The sequence below is a fragment of the Danio rerio genome, chromosome 12 (genome assembly GCF_052040795.2).
Source record: "Danio rerio strain M-AB ecotype USA chromosome 12, GRCz13ab, whole genome shotgun sequence".
In the NCBI taxonomy this organism is placed as follows: domain Eukaryota; kingdom Metazoa; phylum Chordata; class Actinopteri; order Cypriniformes; family Danionidae; genus Danio; species Danio rerio.
Window position 1 is genome coordinate 26782049 of NC_141032.1, and position 21171 is coordinate 26803219.

General features: G+C 33.9%; 1 protein-coding gene and 1 long non-coding RNA gene across 50 annotated transcripts in view; one reads left to right on the forward strand and one right to left on the reverse strand.

Annotated features, from left to right (window-relative positions):
- nrxn1a (neurexin 1a) overlaps window positions 1-21171 on the forward strand; it is a 290869-nt gene that overhangs the window by 94275 nt on the left and 175423 nt on the right. For 27 of the 49 annotated variants that reach the window (XM_087275246.1, XM_087275230.1, XM_087275255.1 and 24 more), the window contains 2 exons: window positions 8157-8458; window positions 10478-10639. In XM_087275246.1, the coding sequence (XP_087131372.1) occupies window positions 8157-8458; window positions 10478-10639 (464 nt within the window). 49 annotated transcript variants of the gene reach the window in all.
- Window positions 67-10317, reverse strand: LOC147841402 (uncharacterized). The gene is made up of 4 exons (XR_015504135.1): window positions 7476-10317; window positions 4275-7354; window positions 2735-3149; window positions 67-1940 (listed from the first exon to the last, which is right to left on the reverse strand). It is a non-coding gene; the product is annotated as an uncharacterized LOC147841402 (long non-coding RNA).

Sequence of the window (21171 nt, forward strand, 5' to 3'; positions counted from 1 at the left end):
GTCAGTTTTTTCTATATATATATATATATATATATATTTATATATATATATATATATATTTTTTTTGTAAGAAATAACAATATAGGTGGACCCCTGAGAACAGAAGAAAATCAAAAAGGTAGTTTTTTAATCTCTTTAACGTTTGTTTTTGTTTTTTTTCTAAGTTGTCACATGGTGTAGTTTTCTAGAGCCCCAACTGAATGTTTTTCATGTTCTGCATTCATTAATAATGTTGACTGTTTAGTGAAGCTTTATCAGCTTTGTTGCTGCTTAGGCCCCTAGAAATTGTGCTGTTGTATAATTGGTATAAAAGGTGATTCGATTAAACAATTCATTTTGTACTGTCTTAACTGCTCTTAAATATCACATTTTAAATAACATAAAAGCAACAGTCAGATGGAATAAGAAAATAAGTCTTCTGCTGTTAAACAGAAATGAAAAAAAAAAAACATATTAATGTATTTTCACCCCAGCAGCACTGCTAATTAGACAGATTCTGTCATAATGCGTTCATTGCATGCAGCATGGCACAGACAATTAAGGCAGACACTATTGTCAGATTTTATTTTTAAGTATTTTTTAAAATCCCACCCTTACTGGGAAGGCAACATCTGATAGCAGTTTTCATGAAGTACTTCTTTTTAGACAGTGTCATGGTGTGAGGGAAACCATACAGGAAAACATACTGCAGCTTGTGTTCCTGTGGCACGGGAGTTCTCAATGCTTGAGTGAATGTGTTCGGCGTTCACACACTGTCGCCTGTAGCAGCTTCCGAGGTAACGAGCCCGCAGACGTGCTGCCCCCAACGTTCCTGTCTAAATTTAAGCTGATGAAGAGATAATTGCTCAGTCAGCAGCAAACCAGGCATCACTCCACAAGTGCGAACAGAAGCTAAAGCAGTGCTTCTCAGCTGGTTTTGTTGTTAGAATTTATGTCGGCCGTCACATTGAGAGCCACCACCAAGAGTTCACTGCAAAGTTTGGAGACAATAAGTGATGTAACAGTCTTGAAACAGTCCTGGAATTAGATAAAAATGTAGGCCATACTGTACATGCATGATTTTGTCCTTTGGTAACCAATTTGATTTTTGGAAGATGGGGAGAAGCAAAACATGCTCTAATAGCCCCTCCCAAAATGCATTCCATGTGACCAGAATTGAAGAACAGTCGTTTTGAGGGAGCAGGGATTTTTATTGTATTTGATAACAGATTAAGGGGACACATTTTTTTTTTTATAAGAAATTGAAGTTCACAGTCACATAACATGCACTACTATATCAGGCTCTTAGTCGGCCAATGGCATGCTGTTTGAGAGTTTGAGCTTATGTAGATCTCGAGAACTCCCCTGCTGTAGTAGCTGATCAACTGATTAAGAGATAACTACTTACTAGGTACATGTCTTTTGTGCCGATTTGGATTAGTCAAATAACTTAAGTTGCATGTTTTTACGGTGGGAGGAAACCGGGGAACCCAAGGGAAACCCTTGTGAGCACGGGGAGAATGTGTAAACTCTGCACTGAAATGTCAGCTGGCTTGGTAAGTACTTGAACCACTGACGTGCTAACCACTGTGCCACCGTGCCACCCATCTTGGAAAGGAGGAAGAGTAGGGGTGGAAGGGGAGATTCTTCAAAATGAAGATGGCTGTTATATGAACTTAAGGTATTTATAGTGACTTAGGAATCGTCTGATTGGTGAATCATAAATTGAATAATGCGGGACCAGCCGCAAGGTATAATAAGCACGCGATCCTTTTGAAATTATAGTTTATGAATAAACTTCACTAAAAAATCATTCTTACCAGGGTCTTTTGACATTCAAAACTTGCCACAGGTTTCCTGTAAGGTTTAAGTTTGTAGGTAGGAGTAGTGCAAAGCAATACAATAAGTGTTTTTTTTTACAGTGTAAAATGCATTACACTTATGGAGAATCCTTGTTCAGACTGCATGATTTTCAAAGTAATCGTGTCACAGATGTTTTCACACAGCATGACTATCTGGGCTAGCGTTTTGTCGCTGCTTTGTTTACACTGCAAGATTGATCTATGACAAGGACTTTCACATTGCATGACTTTACTATAGGAAGAATCGCCGACAAGTTCGTCCAAACTACGTCTCACAGCCAAAAACACGTAGTATGTCTTTTGTTATTAACTACATAATGAGATAGAAGCCTTTAATGGGGTATAAAATGTCCATATTTGCTCACCTGGGTTTAAAGGGAATTAGCCATTTCTCCTTAACGTTGATAGTAAACTAATTTCTTTATGTATGAAACGTCAAACAGACACGGTTGCTCCTGAGTCCTGTCAAACCTGCACTAGTTTTTCCTCCATTTCGTGGGTCCAAATAAACCGAAAAAGATCGCTTTTAACTTCTCCCCCAGCCTCCCACTAGCCTGCAGCAGGTATACACACACGCACACACAAGTGAAAGCTGCTCTCTCATTGGCTGTAGGCGATGGCTGATGTTATTTTCAGTCAAAACTCAATTCACACGGTATGATTTGAATCGCCGACAGCTCCAGATATTTAGCATGCCAAATATCTCGCAGACATCGGCGACTCATCGGTGATTCTCTCAGATCGCGTCTTTGATAGTTCATACTGTGTGATTGTCACTCACGTGCACGAGCAGCGATTTGCCTGTGATTTCAGGCATTTGTCGGCGATTTCTCAAAACCTGTCGGCGAGCCAAAATCGGGGCTTAAATCACGCAGTCTGAACTAGGCATTAACCGCACATGCAAGTTCAATTCAATTCAATACAATTCAATTCACCTTTATTTCTAAAAAGCTTTTACGATGTAGATTGTGTCAAAGCAGCTTCACATAGAAGATTATAGTAAATTTGAAGTGTCAGTTCAGTTTTCAAAGTTTAAGTTCAGTTCAGTTTGATAGAAAGTATGTGTGTAATACATATATGCTAGGCAGACAGATAAATAGATCTATGAAAAGATAGATCTTGTAAAGACAATCAACTGCATCCACTGCAACGTTATTAAAATGCCACTGACTGAATATTAAAATTTAAAAACAATGATATCAGCTACATCTCTGTTTCTGTTGATAATAAACCATCTGCTTGGTATCTGGAAACCATCTTTATCATTAATATTCCAAAAAGGAAAATGGTCATCACTGATGTATACATCTTAGGCCCCGTTTACACTAGTGCGTTTTAGTTTTAAAACGGCGTTGTAGAATGAAAACGATCCGCGTCCACACTCGCGTTTTACCCAGCGTTTCTGAACAGCTCTCCGTCCACACCAAAACGCTGAAAACGCACATCACGTGACCACACACACACTCTCGGGCAAGCGCTCCAGCATTCTACCCAGATGAGAGCTCTGCTTGTCGGACTGCTCATCACGCATCTCCCGCTGGATCTAATCTCACTATATTTGCTAAACGTGATATTTCATTCATGTTGTTGTCTTTATCTAACGACATAGGCCAATTCCCTGACTTTGGTCATTGGAATCTATTAAGTTACTTGTTCACGGGTAACATGTTTTGGTTAAGTGCAAAGATAAGTTAATGATTAATCCAGGTACATTGACTGATTGCTTGCCCTTATTTCCTACAATGTATAAACTTATTGTATGTTATACTTTTATAATTGTCGATTATTAAAACTGATATTCAACAAAAGAGAGGGTGCGTTTCGTATTTTCACTTAAATTAAAAGGAGGCAGTTGTTATATGCTCCGTTTTGTTATAAATATCCACGCTCATATATGCAGCACGACGCCTCAACATTTCTGCTGTCTGTTAAGTTGCTAATATTAAAAAGAAATAAGGCAGTTCCTTAAATCATGTTTACATTTTATTGTTGAGAAAGTGAAACAACGTAGCCAAGGTGATGTGAATGAAGTTATAAAGTACACTGTTCCGTTTGAAGATTGACGCATGTCCTCGGTATGTTTTCCATATCAAACTGAGAAGGGGGAGACTGCAGCCTTGATCAAACTTGCGAAGTCTTAACTTACAAGAAGAGGATGCGAGACTGAACTGTGTGTGGGCTACTTAATATTGAGGAAAAGCCCCAATCAGATAGGCGAACGTCTGCAGCCCCGCCTCCGTTTTCAGATGTCTCCGTCTTTCCCCATCCACACTGAGACGGAGCAGCAGCATTTTAGAATGAAAACGGCCTCTCCAGCGTTTTCAAAAAGCTCCGTTTTCGGCGCTCGAGAACTCCGGCGTAGTGTGGACGGATGGCGTAACCGTAGCAAAACTTATGCGTTTTCAAACTAAAACGCACTAGTGTAAACGGGGCCTTAAAGTGACAAAAAATACAGCAGTTGATGTCAGCCAGTATTGAGAAAAAAAAAAACTAGAGTGGCAAACAAAAGAGCTTGAGTGGGTGTGGATTGTTTACAAAAAGGCAGTTTTTCAAAGATACGGGAATGCCAATTATATTGAGCCTGACAGCAAATGCACAAGCCATGTTACTCATTCCAAATGCAACAAATCTAACCAATCAAAAACAGGCTGTGAAATATGGTTGAAAAATGAACTCAATATTAAATTACAGCTGTTCCTGAAGCTAGAAAATTGAGTAACGTAAATAAGAGAAAAAGTGCTCTACATGAGTGTAAATAGAGGTACTACTGCATATAGTTTCCATGACATGTGCATAAATGGCAACAAATGGCATCTTGTTAGCGAAAACAGCAAATGGAAGGTAATTTACTGTTTGTATGAAAGGTAAATTATCTGAGCAGTGGCGGTTAGAGAAAATAACCTTAACCAAGGGTGGTGTAAACAGCCTAAAATAAATGACAAAAACAGGTAGGACATGGCTTTTTAGAACACGAGCGGAAAATATGTATGATGTTAAGCAGAAATCTGAGCAAAGGAGTGATTGTAGGTCACTTTTATCCAATGGATGGTTTAATGCTGTATTTAAATGAGCTTTCCTGGTTATTTGCTCTTGAAGATGAAGATCTGATTTCCCGTAAGAGTATTTGCAGAGATCAAATCTGATGAGCGAGTCGCAACGGACACCGATGGCAGCGAAATACTCATAAAACACTCCGTTACTGGCATGAGAATGGGGATTTGAAGGCCATTTTGTAGTTATTCTGGGCATCCAATATATATACCTGTGTGAAACGATGTGTGTGTGTGTGCGTGTTGGCTCAAAAGCCTGCTACTCTGTGGGCGCCTTCCTGCACTGAGTCACATTATAGCTGACTCAGTGGTATATAGAGGAGGTGGAAGAATGCCAGATACAGCACCACCCTTTGGCTCTTTGTGCACAAACACACACATACACACTTCATCAGCCGAGGCAAGAAAAAAAAAAAGCTTATTTAACTCGCAGTGGACACGGGCCGAGTGATGAAGGATGGAGAAAGAGATGGAGTAAATGAGCCTTGTTGATATCTCCAGGGTTTATCATAAGAATATTCCAGATAATTCCAGAGCAAATGAGCTGCTCTTATAGTGTGTTAGGTTAATTGTGTTGCAGATTCCTAGATTTATGCTAATTCGGTTCAATCTTGCTGTAAATTGCCTGGTAATGGCATTAATATTCTTGATGAGAACTAGACTTGGCTCTGCTCCGTAATAATCTAATTGTGTTTACCGGTAAGAAAAAGGTAGCTGTGGAGATAAAACTTCACACGTTATTAATGGCTGCCTCTTCAGTTAATATTTTAACCAAGTTCCCAAAATACACTCAGATCTGGGTGACAGTCGGAGCTGTTTGCGCAAATGGGAAGAGGAGTGAGAGTGTGTGCGTGCCTGGGTTTTGTGCCAGCGCGCTTACAGTAATGGGTCTCGCTGACTGATTTGGTAATTATGTCCTGATATGTGTGGCTGCTTTATTTATGGTCACCATTATCAAGGACCTTGGTTCTCATTTATGAGCAAGATGGCTCTGACCTCAATCTCATAGGTGTGTGCGTGTGTACTGACAGCAACCAATCACTCTCTGATTGATTGTGGTGAGTTTCTGCTGCGTTTGACCTCTTTGGTGCGACTTCAGGCTGGATTTTGGCTCTGTACAGGTGGGTAATTTAAAAATAGCAAGTCTTGTGTTCTGTAAGCTTGGGAGCCAGTGGATGGAAGGTAAGTGAGGTGGGATGAAAGGCTACATGTACTCATTTAGGGTCAATGACATACTGTAAATGAGCATCCGAATAAGGATTTATGTGTTTTGATTTGTAAAATATGGTTGCATTTTAAAAAAGTCATGGAATGCAACAAAATATGAACATATATTTGCATATTTAATGTATTTTTTTCAAGCTACAAAAGCATTTTTATTTTAAATGTCATGAATTATAATTTCATAAATATCAAGGTCTGGGACTGCAGTTCCACGTGGCATTTTGCAACCTGAACTATACCTAGCCTTATAATAAGTTCAAACGATCTGATATTTTAAGAGATTTATTAATCTTGACAACAGTCATATGGGTCTCGTGGATCTTTACTCTCACGTCATTTCCATTATTTCTTGCACATTTTGGTTGGGCTTCATTGCTGTTGTTGGTTTAGTGCATGGATGCCCAAACTTTTTTTCTTATAAAGGGTTTAAAAACCAAATTACTAAGAGCCGTGGGCTAACAAACTATATTTACATTAAAGATGCCATGGTTTATTTCCTAACTTATTGGAAAAAGTTACTTTAGATCCTATCAACTAATGCAGTAAAACATTCAAAATTATAACTTATAAATTATTATTGGTTTATAAAAACAATCTCATTTACAACAAAGTGGAGTCCTATACTAAACAAACTATTCATGCAGAATCTGCCTCTGCTTTGATTTGTCAGGTGACAATATGTACATATGTGGCCTTTAGAAATGCGAAAACAGAATGCCATGACTAACCGCGGTTAGCTGCAGTACTCAGGGAAATTCAGTAGGGGACAGCTGAGCTTCAATCTCAGTAGTGGCCAATTATGAAGCCAGAAGACTTGAAGCCGTGGAAAGTGAAGGTGTTTTCTCAATGTTTTGCTCATATTTGCTAACATCTAATAAATTGCTGATCAATATATTTAAACTAAATCTGATGAATTTACATCATTTAATTAAAACATTAATTTCAGTTAGCTTTTAACGATTAAACAAACAAACGAAAGATTGCATTAGATTTAAAATTACTTTCTCTAAACCATCCCCATCACTCACCTTCTTTTCTCAGATGGGAGGGTGGGTCAAATCAAGAGTTACCATGGGCCAACATTGCGCCCTGGCTTGGGCATCTCTGGTTTAGTGGATGCTTTCAAATATTCATATACAGTTTTTCCTCTAAGAAATAGTAATATTTTGACAAATAATGTTGGGTTAAGTAAGTTGTAATCAATATTATGTTGCATTACCCTGACTTTTTTTACTTTCACTTGTTCAAATCAAGATGTTCAAGTTCATAAATGGCATTTTATATTTTGACAAATAATGTTGGGTTAAGTAAGTTGTAATCAATATTATGTTGCATTACCCTGACTTTTTTTTACTTTTACTTGTTCAAATTAAGATGTTCAAGTTCATAAATGGCATTTTATTGTGTTTTTGAATAAATAGACAGATTAATAACATCATGTCACTGACTCCTGTATTTTCTCATCTTTCCAATTAGTTTTTTTTTTCATTTACATTGCACTGTATTGCTTTGCTAGTTTTGTATGAAGCTGGAAAATTGCTATGTTTTTGCTTACTTTCTTGTGGAAACATAAATGAAGATATGTTTAATCAAAACTGTTTAATTTTTGTCCCCCCAGTGAACGTCTGTTCACCTCTAAAACTGTAAAACTCTAATGCTTTAAAACATTTCTATAGAGAACATAAAGTTGGCCATTTACTCCAATTATTCTGTAGTGGTTTATAAAATAAGACAATATGTATATATTTAAAGTTTATTCAGTAATGTGATCTGTATACAGTGTTTATATTTGGTCATGTAAGCTCAAGCATTCTTGCTTGATTGGTAAAAACCAACAACATTTGTTTTTATATTTCAAACAGATATGGTTTCAATGTTTATAAAAGACAAACTGATTTCTAAAGGGATGTTTTGAGGTGTGAATAGACCTTTTTAGACTGCTTTAGCCAGTGGTTTGAGTTTAATGTTGTTGTAGAATGAAATTTTAAATCATTGATCACCCTCAGCTTACGTACTTTGTTTTTTCTTTATGTATTTGCAGAGAGAGAAGAATATATGGCCACATTCAAGGGTTCGGAGTATTTCTGTTACGATCTGTCCCCGAACCCCATCCAGAGCAGTAGCGATGAGATTACGCTCTCCTTCAAGACCCTGCAGCGCAATGGACTGATGCTTCACACCGGAAAGTCTGCAGACTACGTCAACCTGGCACTGAAGAACGGAGCCGTCTCGCTGGTCATCAACCTGGGCTCTGGGGCCTTCGAGGCCCTGGTGGAGCCCGTCAATGGGAAATTTAATGACAATGCCTGGCATGATGTGAAGGTTACCAGGAACCTTCGTCAGGTAACCGCGCAGAAAAGGCAAAGTTGGAGATTGGATACATTCCGATTAGTAGCACCAAACTAATTCTTCAATCTAAATTTAACACTCTTTAATCAAGACATGCACGCATAGTTGATGGGTTTGAAGGTTGTGAGAAGGTTCTAGGCACTCATGTATGCAGCATAGAGTAGAATTCTTAATATAGAAATGTTAATGTATATGTGAATGAATTGAGCTTTCATACATGACTGAACGTACCAATAACCCTGTTCTCCTTGACTAATATTTAAATGCAAGCGTATCCATATTTTACTGTCACCGTTTGATAGCGCCACCTCTGACTAGGTTACATGAGTATGTCAGCTGTCAGCGTTTGAAGTGTCAAGACTCGGGAAAGATCCGAGCAGTGTGGCACAGAGTTGGATAGGACAGGCAGTAAACATAAAAAGCTCAGTGGTGCGTTCTGTCATCAGTAAAGTTAGCAGAGTGCCAGGAATAGGAAGAGACTAGAGTAGACTAGATTCGTCCCAGAGGAACTCCACGGTGCAGATCTCGTCTGCTTCTCCTTTCCTTCTCTTCTTTTGCCCTTTTTAAATGTTTACTAACCTGCTTTTGGGGAAAGAAACTAACCTTTCATCCATGGAATGTGTCATTTACTAACCTGTTACCTCTTACTAACGTGCAACGCTGATGTACTAACCTTTGGCAAGAGACCATCTTTTTTGATTGAGGAACGGTGTTCTGTTCACAGTTTTTTAATTTCCTTTCTCCCCCCTTTTCCACAAAGCACTCAGGCATTGGACACGCTATGGTAAACAAACTACATTGTTCGGTAGATATCATTCTAATTGTTTCTTAGTTTGGGTTTGCCGTGTGTCTATTTTCCTTTTTTTGAATCGTAGACATCAATACTAAACAAAAAAAGGGGGAAAATGCGGTTGGTACTCTTTACGCTTACTTCCCCTGCCCTGCCCAAATTCCCCTTTTCCTTTCTTTTCTTTTCATTAGTTGGGTTTCCTCAGCTCTTTTTGTCCCGTCCATCGTTTTTTTTTTTTGTCCTTTCCTTTGACTTTTGTTAGGTTATCTTGCATCTTTTTGGTTTCCTGGGTTCTTTTGCATAAGGTTTTGCTCACCACCGAATGGTCTCGGCTGGCTGGCTCTGAGCCTTTTCATTGGTCCAGCTAGCTTTGAGGCCCCGTTGTTCAGCATGGTGTGCATCCTGGCCACCCCGTGTACTAACACCTCTGCTCCATCAGTAACATTTGAGGCTGGCATGGGTGGCCGGTCATCCCGTCTGCTTTCTTTCTCATGTAAACACGCTTCTGCATGCGGCACCTCTACTGTGATTGGTCTTCTCATGAGCTGCGTCCGTCTGTCCGTGGTGTTTGTGTACTTCTCCCTCCCCTTCTCTCTCTCTCTCTCTTTCTCTAACACTCATCTAACCTCTGAGACGATTTGTTCTCTCTAACCAAGCATTGTTTTGCATGCCGAGAGGGAGGGATAACGAAGCATGCGTCCATTCAACCAGATCTGTGAGATATATTTGCTTGTGCTTTCATTTCTAACCTCTTAGCACGCTGTGTCCTTTGTTTTTCCTCATACAAACAACATTGAAAACTGCTGAAAACTACTCACACGCACTGGATTCAAGCGATACTAACTCTCAATAACACACATACTACTAACACCATTTTTGTGTCTGCTGATTCACTTTTGTGTGCTCGATTTAAGTGGCACCGCTAACTTTGAGCCTGGGCTAATGTGCCGCAGACTTCCTCAGATGACTTTACTAGAAGTTAAACACATCAATCTAGAAAGTTAAACCAGTAACAAGTAAGATTTTCTGAAACAGACATGAAAATGGGTTCACATTTGAAATCAATAAAAAGAGAAAAGCAAATAAATAAATAAGAACAAAAGGAAAAAGAAATCTAAACAAATCCAAGCATTCAAATCCTTACGAGGGGGACCAAAGCCCTGTAACAGTATTGAAGTTATATGTGAGTATAGCGTGTCCTTTCCCTGTGCTTTGTTGTCTAGGTTACAATATCCGTGGATGGGATTCTGACCACCACTGGATATACGCAAGAGGACTACACCATGCTAGGCTCGGATGACTTTTTCTATGTCGGCGGTAGTCCCAGCACTGCCGATCTTCCTGGATCACCTGTCAGCAACAACTTTATGGGCTGCTTGAAAGAGGTAAGAGATTTGAACAATTGCTCCTCGGAAAAAATCAAATCGTTCCATCCAGAATTATGCCTGTAATTTAATCGCTGTCTGGTTACGCTGTGTTCTGTGTATTCGTTGACTTTTGGGATGATGGAAAGATATGACCTTGCAGTTAATCCTCTGAATGTATTCACTATGATTTCAGGTATATCTAACAAGTTTATTTTTGTATAAATAAATATTTACGGCATATTAATGGCTGCCCAAGTGTATTTAGTGACATTTTTATTTACTATTATTATCATTCTTTTAAACTTTCTTCTATCTGCCAAAATATAACCAAACATCCAAGATCGATTAAGTAGTGGAACATCTTCTTTTATTTACCCATTTCATCTCACATGCTTTGCATACCTAGAGAGATGTACCTTTTTGGGGCTTAAAAAAAATAGTCTGCATGGCTAGGTTTCTAAATATCCTAAAATGTCTGGGATTTTGCTTTGCTTTCACTTTCTAAAGCTGTTGTTGGTTAATCATATGCATTTTTTGAGAGAGTGCGAGAAACATTAAATAATTCAAATTTTACTATATAAGCTACTCGGAGAGGACAAATATATGTACACCATAATGGTTAATCAACACATTTGCCTTATTTAAAAATACTAAATATTTTAATCTTGTAATTATTATAATTTTTAAAAGATATTGTTTGTTTTTATTTTTTTTTCTGCAATTTATTTCTCATTTGCTGTATATTTTATAAATTTGATTATGTTAATATATCACATAGGCTATTTAATACTGTATACGTATATAAAATGCTTTGGCATTCAAGAGAAGCAGATTTTACCTGTCAGTGGGTGCACATGGCTTCTGAATAGTATAAAAGTAAGAGAATTTGTGGGTTTCTTTTTTGTTTAGAATTTTTTTTTTACTTTAACCCATCGAAAAGAAACAGCATATGAGAGTAATAAACAAAATATTGTTAAAAACTAAATTATGTTTTGTGTGTCGTATATAGTTTACTATTTATGTGATGTGGGTAAATGGTGTGTTTTAATCCGGCTACCACCACATTTATATTTAAAACCTTTGGAAGCACTGCCTTAAAAAAACTAAATAAATATATAGGTTTAGCTAGCTTTAAAAATCCATATAAATTCACATGTACTATATATTTGAAAATTTAATATTTAAAAATAATTAACTTTTTGTTTTTTTGACAAGGTGACACTAAAAACTAGAATAACAATGCTAAAAAAATGGTTTTAAACTATATCAAAAATATATCTTATTTTTTCTGAAAGCTTTATGTTATCTTATAATTAAGCTACTATTGTAGTTGTTATCATCAGTATGATTTATAATAATTTTCATTCTGTTTTTGGAGTTGATTTGAATTTTGTGGTGGTTTAAATATTTTTATTATTAGAAATTTTAGCAGACATTCACTTGTAAATATTTTTTTAAAATACAAACATAAAACTTACATTTAAACAATTAGACATTCAAAAAAAAGAGAAAAAACAACCAACAGTCATAAAAACAATAATTAAACAAAAATTAAACATGCATTCCCTTAACCAATTGATGGATAACTTTAACCAGCTTCTTTTTTCTTCCAAAACAAAAGGATGCGTTTTTTTGGCAGAGATCAACCCATACAGTATGAAACAAACTGTGGTTGAACCCCTATAAGTCTCAAAAATTCTTTAGAAACTCAAAATATAATTAATATATATCTGGTTCAATCGTAACATCTAATGTTAATGAAAAAACATTTTATGGAAATATTATCTTCCAGAAACTTTGTAATATGGGACACAAAACAGGGATGAGACAGGTTGGAAACTAAAAACTGACATTTGTCACACAATGGCGACACTTCTGGAAATATTTTATGATTTGAATTTTTAATGCATTTTCTTTCTTTAAAATTAATTTGGCAACTAGCTAGAATTAAAGAATCTCGTAATCTTCATGCTTCAGTTAATGTTTATATAAATCAATATGTTTTTAGTCAATTTAAATAAATTTTACTTGGATAACCACATACAGTACATTCACTCATCCAAAGAATCTCACCCTACTCCAACAGCATTGCGTCATTCAAATGTACGTCTACTAGTTTCATTGTTTCTTTTTTTAACATTAGACTGATGTCACCATTGTGCTGCAGTCTCAGGAGTGTCCTGCTATGTTATATGTCACTGCACATGCTCTCTCTGGCCTGTAGAAACTCAGAACACGTCACGTACACAACAACTGAGGGAATTATTAATCACTCGCCACAGACTCGGGAGCCCAACCACAACGGCAGAGTTGAAACGCATTCTCTAATTAACATTGCTGATGAGCTTTCCTCACATCTGAAGACTGTTAATTTGAAAATGGGTCACAGATCGTCAACAGTGACAGAACTAACAAATAAACAAGAGCGCGACAAATAGGATAAATAAGTAAATAATACATTTAAAGAGGTAGTTCAGCCAGAAATGGAAATTCTGTCATCATTTACTCCCTCATCACTTGTTTCAAACCTATTTTTTTCTTCTGTTGAACACACACAAAATATATAGACATCAAGTGTTCAAATTTGGTTGCAATTAATTTCCATTGCATTTTTTTCTAATTTGGATGTCATCGACTATCATTTACAGACATTCTTCAATATATATATATATATATATATATATATATATATATATATATATATATATATATATATATATATATATATATATATATATTGAAGAATATATATATATATATATATATATATATATATATTTTTTTTTTTTTCAATAGAAGAAACTCATTAAGGTTTGGAACCCTTTAAGTGTGAGTATATTCATTTCTGGGTGAACTATTCCTTTAAGATGAGGCACTGCAGGCAAAAGCTGTTTTTTTTTTTTATTTGTTTACCTGTCAGTTTTGAGATTTTGGGCTTTTTTGTTTGTGATTAAATGCGTTTTTACCAGTCTAGAGTAAACTAAAAAGTAACTAATTCACATTTAAATGTTACCTCTATCGACTTTAGTCAATTTGTCTGTAGGTTTCAATTATTATAACCATTTTTAAAGCCATTTTAGTTCTTGAAATGTGTTTTTCTCCTCCATTTCAGCAGCATTTACATACACCAAACTGCACAGTTAATCTGTATTCTGGAGATTTTTACATTCATACATAATTTACCTGATTATATTCCCTTTATTATACAAATCTGCAAAATCTGCTCTGTAAAAACACTAGACTCTAATATGTTTAAAAAACTAGAAGTTTAAACCTGACTTCATTTGATGTTCAGATTGTTTTGCTAGAAAACTATGCAAATTAGCAACTATTTATTAAAACGCTGCTTCATTTCCATATTTAAGCAACGTTTGCATCAGATGCGATAACATTTGCAACAGATGTAATCGATCAACTGGGGAATAATGAAGATAAGTATTAGTTAATGTTTTTAACCCAGTCACCTGCAGAATTCATGTGGAAATGAAGTGTTAGCCTAATAAACTATAGACATGAGAATTCAGCAGTTTTTGGTGGGTCTGTTGCGTCAGATCATCGGTCCACTGCTTTTCATGCTCTCGACATGAGCTATCCGTGATCGTAAAGCTCCTGAGAGGGAAACGGTGGAGAACATGTTGTCTCATCCATCAGCCTCCATCCTCCATGTTAGACTGGTGTCCCAGTGGAGCCGCATGTCCTCTGATGCACCAGCTGCTGAAGTGAAGAGTTGTTCTCACCGCCAGGAAGTCTCAAACATGTTTGACGTGATGAGCAAAAATTCAATGGCAGCTGTTTGAAGTTTATATGTTTACCCTTTTCAAATCTTTCTTGACGCTTTGCATGAATTGTGGGAGTAACACTTATTAAAATGAAATGTTTTAAATAACCGTGATTTCAATCGTTAAAAATAACTGTAAAAATGTTTTGGAAAATTATTGAAAAACTATACATTATTAAACAGTAAGTTTCCCTTATATATACAGTAATGTTGTCACGATACTGGAATTTCTAACTTCGATATGATACCTTGAAAAATATCAAAATTCTATATTATTTTCAATAACATTTTTTTACAACATTAATAGTATGTAAATTTTTAAATGTAAACAAGGCTATCGGAATTCAAAATATTTCAATCTTCTCCAGTAACAATAATGCGATTTCTAACTTCGATACGATACGATCAATTCCATTTTCGATACAATGTGAAAAAAAAATACCACAACATTACAATTATGAAAATTTAGATTTTTTAAAAATGTAAAAAAGGCTATTAGAATTAAATATATTTTTAGTCTTCTCCAGTCACGATAATACAGTTTTTAACTATAATACAATACCTTGAAAAATATCTAATGGTACTAATACCATTTCCGATAACGTGGAAAAAATTCCACACCATTACAATTATGGAAATTTAGATTTTTTTATGTAAACAAGACTATCAGAATTAAACATATTTTCAGTCTTTTCCAGTCACGATAATGCAGTTTCTAACTTTGATATGTTACATTGAAAAATATCGATACTCAATACCATTTTCAATACCATGTGGAAAAAAATTTCACAGCATTAAAAGTATGCAGGTTTAGAATTGTTTTAATGTAAACAAGGCTATCAGAATTAGGCAAATTCTTATCCTAATTTCTAATATTACTAATAATTGTTTTTAATGGATCAGAGCTGACTATGCTAACATACTAAGTGTATGCAAAAAATGTATAAATTCTTTAGCAAATCTATTGCATATTGATCATTAGTGGTAAATATTAATATGATTAACATTTTTTTTTGCATTTATTTAACATATTATCAGGGCAATTCACTGATTTTTCTATATTGCATTACACAAACCTTTAGCACACGGTTTTTGACCGTTTTTTTTTTTTTTTTTTTTATCAGCTAAAACTCCAGTATCTCTAAAGGTTATTACCTATGTCCCTGTATGCGTACAGTTTTGTTTTTGTCTAAACATTATCTAAACATTGATGTGTAATACTAGAAACAATGAAATGCAGTAATTTACCGTATAATTTTAAAAAGTTAAAAGTTTTTTTTTTTTACTCTTTTTTTTTTTGTGAAGGATTATTCTCCTCAGTTCATCCATTGAATGTCAAATGACAACTTAATGTTGAGCTGCAGGATATAGAACAGGATAATAGTACTTTCAGTAAAAATACTTTCAGTAGATTGTAAATAAGCCCCAAAAAATTGTGCAGCAATATTACAAATGTGTTGAATATTACTTTACTGTAGGGAATGCAAAGAGGAAACAATCTGCCGGAACAAAAACACAGGAAACTCAATAGAGCTTCTGCAGCAGGTTTCCTTGTGAAACTTATAGTATGTCATGTTAAAATAACATGAAATTACATAACACTATTTTCAAGACAGATAAAAAATGAAACACAAAGCCAATCATTTTTCTTACTCAGCTTTAACTATGTAGACTGTACGATTTATTTTTTTATTTTATTTAATTTCTTTGCTTCACATCATTATTAAAAATGATTAGTTTCAGTTCTTTTGAAAGTACTGTAAGTTTCCCAAACCGGGAGTGCATCCCATAATATGAGATTCAAAACATTCATACTGTATTTAGTTAAAGTCAGTTTTCTGTGTGATTGAGATATGAAACAGGGATATAGCAAGGCTCTGCTGTTGGTTGAACTTAAGGTGCTGTAGTTCATGATGATTCATTCATTAACCTATAGACCCGCAATTAATGAGAGATGCTCACTGGCATTTACTTTGTTAGTCTGTTAATCATGTCCAATCTTACACTCCAGGTCAGGGTTTATCCTTGGGAATAGGTTACATCAGTTAACATGTGACCCAATGTGTTTTTTTTTTCACAAATGTAAAACAACTGCAACAAAATTCCCTAAAATAAAAATAATACTTTACAGCTTGTAGAATGATTAAAATGACACATTGAATAACAAAATGACATGTTTTGTAAAACTTGTAGCTTTCTTTTTAAATAATAGATTAGTTTGTTTAAAATATGCTAATATATACTTGTTAAAATATGCAAATGACCTGTGCTTTAGTCAAACACTGTTATAAAATGATGGTTAATGTGAGAAAAAAATGCTTTAGCAAGCAATAATATAATAATCAATAAAAAATAGTTAAAAATTTATACAAAATTTAATGAATTTAAAAAAAGTATAGTCTATTTAGAAAAAATTACAAATTGTGCAAATTTTACTTTCTAGTAAACATTATATAATGATTTGAATAGTTTATTTTTTCCTTGCTCAGTTTTGCTTTTTTCATTAAGATTTCTTTTGCTGTCATTGAACACTCAAACACTAATATTTTATTAACTATGAAATAATAATTCAAGGTAACACTTTATTTTGATGGTCCATTTGAGTATTAGTAGACTGTCTGCTTAATATCTGCTGATACTGCTCCTTCAACAGACATTTAACTGACTATAAGAAACTTTGCAAGTACTGTACATACCAACTTACACTAACCTCAACCCTAACCCCAACCTAACAGCCTGCTAATAATCTATTGAGTATTAGTTGGCATGTAAATGCAATGCAACTTAAATTCAACAAACGGACCAAAATAAAGTGTGACCTAATTTAAATGCAACTATTGATTTGAGGTATGTAAAAACGTAAACCAAAGGAATGTTTTCAGATTTCCTTTTGTTTTTCGTTGGACACTCAAAACACAAGTAATCAAAACAAACAAGCAGACAAAATTCTCAAAGATGTAAAAACAAAAAACGGTCCCTTTATATTAATTGGCCTTAACTAATATGTACTTACACAGGAATTAATAGTTTGTTACAATGTACTTAAATACGTGTTTATTGTGTACTTATGGCTAATTAAATACCTGTATGTAATTACATCTGTATTTAACTTGTGTTATTACATTTGGAAATACACTGCTGACCATTCCCTACACCTTAACCCACCCTTAAACCTACCCATACCACCAAACCTGTCCATAACAAAACCCCTATCCCAACTCAAGAGCACCACAAGTGTTCTCAAATACATTATGAACACAGTAAGAACATTGTATTCATTTTTTGATGCAAGTACATAGTAGTTAAAGACACTTAATATAAAGAGGGACCAAAATAACAGTTTAGTACGTTTTACCTTATATTTTATTTTTATGAATTTATTACGTAATTGCAGACGAAATATACTTTATGCTCAATTCTAATTTATACATTACAATCACAATTATTGACATCACTAATTATTATTTATACATTTAAAACATATTTTAAATAATTTAAATAGGCACATTTAAATAGATCTATATATTTGTCCATTTAAACTGCATTTATATGTTATATTATTTATATGCAGTTTTATGCTTTCATTATTAAATGGATAATTTGATTCTTCATTTTATTTTGAAATGGCATTCCTGGTTCTTGAAAATTACTTACAGTGTCAGCAATGTAATAATCCAAATCTCAAAATATACAATTGAAGTCAGAATTATTAGCCCCCCTGTTTATTTTATCTTTGTCATGATGACAGTAAATAATATTTTACTACATATTTTTCAGGACACTTCTATACAGCTTAAAGTGACATTTAAAGGCTTAACTAGGTTAATTAGGTTAACGAGGCAGGTTAGGGTAATTAGGCAAGTTATTGTATAATGATGGTTCTGTAGACTATCGAAAAAATATATATCTCAAAGGGGCTAATAATTTACCTTAAAATGGGTTTTGAAAAATTAAAAACTGCTTTTATTCTTGCAGAAATAAAGCAAATAAGACTTTCTCCAGAAGAAAAAAAATATATACTGTGAAAATGTCCTTGCCCTGTTAAACATCATTTGGGAAATATTGAAAAAAAAAAAAAAAGGGGAGCTAATAATTCTGACTCAATTCTATATATATATATATATATATATATATATATATATATATATATACATTCTGTATGCTCTGTGGTGCCTGATGGATTTAAACATGACTGAGTGGTTTTTTTTATATATATATATATATTTACAGTATTTTAGTGTTTAACTTTAGCCCATTGACTTTTAATGTCAGTGAATTACTAATCTCTGCATATGGATACTTATCTGTTGATCACTATCATACATTGTAATCGTAGTACATTCCTACAGTTTTGCAAACTATTGTTTCCTTTTAATATTGTTATTTTTTTATGCTTTTCTTCAGCTCCATAAGACTTGCAACCTTGCTTTTTTTTTTTTTTTTTTTGCGAAAACGTATTTGAAATTTAAAAATTTAAATCATGCTTTTAAACAGAAGCATCTCATGCATCAAGCAGACAGTAATGGTGCCTTTCCTAATGCAAATGTATCACTTTTAATGTTCGCAAAATTCCTACAAGAGGCCCAAAGATGACAAAAGGTGTGATTTTGTCAAATATATGGATACGCCGAACACTGCAGACTCACCACTCGTTTCCCCATCCAGCCTCCAGCCTTCATTTCAGAAGCAATCCACAAGCAATCAATCAGTGTCAAAACATGAAAGTGCCGACTCCAGTGAGCTGCGGTTTGCTGGCATTCGCTGGCTCTTGTCTATGCTTTAGCACTATCATTTCCAAAGATTAGCAGCAGGCCTGAGGTCAGTGACCTGTGCTAACAAAACGCTCATGAACCGGATTCATACTAAGAGGATTCTGCATGGGTTCATTTATAAGCTTAACTAAAAGGACGGCAGTGCGTAGGTGGAACGGGAGACCATTTAACATCGTGTTTTGTCGTTATTTTGTTTTGCAAAAGTCATGTTGAGTGCATTCGAGCTTTATTAATGTTTGTGTGTGTTAGATATTGTGCACTGTTTTGTTCTGATTTATTCAAATGTATTATTTAGATTTGTTTATTCAAGTTTTTAGTATTAGTTGTTTAGTGTGTAATTCTGTCTGCTTGTGGTCAACAAAGAGGCTTTTATGGTAAAGCTATATATTGATTATTGTATCTCTGAAGGATTAAACAGCAGCACATTCTCCACTGTTGTTAAATCCTTCAATAATGCAGTAATCGATCTTTTGCTTAAATGTAAACCCTTTCTTCGTGGATTCAAAGATGTTAGATAAAAAAAAATGTTTTATTCTTTTAATATTATTTTGTTTTAAGTAATTCTGATGGACCAGTTTGGTGCTTAGACATTATTAGGTGTTATTGGATATTTCCATATTTTTATGGTTTTGTTTTTACAAATTTATTTGGTGAATAAAAGTTGTAAAGAGCAGATTTGTTTAAAAGCAAATTTGAACAGTCATGCAAATGACAGTTTCTATATTTTCAAATACATGTTTTAGTCAACAAAACTGCAAATAATTCTAATATATAATAATATTAATAAAAAATAAACAATATAATTTACAAATGAAAAAAAGTATTTGTAAAGAATTAAATTAAAATATTATACATAAAAATGTATTTAAAAATATTTATTTAAAAATGTTCTACTACTAAAACAACAACAACAACAACAACAACAACAACAACAACAACAACAATAATAATAATAATAATAATAATAATTATTATTATTATTATTATTATTATTATTATTATTATTATTATTATATTAATAAAATAGTAATTTAAAAATATCCATAAAAAATATTTTATATATTGCAATATAATATTACTATTATTTTATTTATTTATTTATTTATTTATTTATTTATTTATTTATTTATTTATTTATTTTTATATAAATAAGTTATTTCATCCGTAATAAATATATAAATCCACGCGAACACAGGGAGACCATGCAAACTCCACACAGAAACGCCAACTGACCCAGCCAAGGCTTGAACAAGCGACCTTTTTGCTGTGAGGCGACTATTATTATTATTACTTTATTTATTATTTATTAATTATATATATATATATATATATATATATATATATATATATATATATATATATATATATATATATATATATATATATATATATATATATATATATATAAACTAATTTGTTTAATTTTAACTTAAATTAAACCACTGCTGTATATTACACAGTTTATATATTACTGTATATTACAGTTTATATTGTATATTAAGTTTTGTTGTTGCTGTTGTTGTTTTTGTTGTTTTGTTAGGTAAAAAAATCCCTCTCAAAATTCATACACTTTAAAAATAAATGCAAAGTTGGGTCAAATATGAACAAATCCAACCATTCAGTCAAAAAGTGTCATTTAAATGTAATAAATATAATTTATTCAAAATTAATTAATTAATCAATCAATTAATTCATTCATTCATTCATTAAAAAATACATACACTTTAAAAATGAATTCTGGTTTGCCATAACCCAAAGTTGGTTCAAATATGAACAAACCCAACCATTAAGTCAAAAAGTGTAATTTAAATTTAATTATTTCCTTCGTTAATTCAAAATTAATTAATTAATCCAAAGTTCATACACTAGAAATAAATGCTGCTTTGTCATAACCCAAAGTTGGGTCAAATATGAACATACCCAGCGATGCGATGGCGCAGTAGGTAGTGCCTGTCGCCTCACAGCAAGAAGGTCACTGGTTTGAGCCTCGGCTGAGTCAG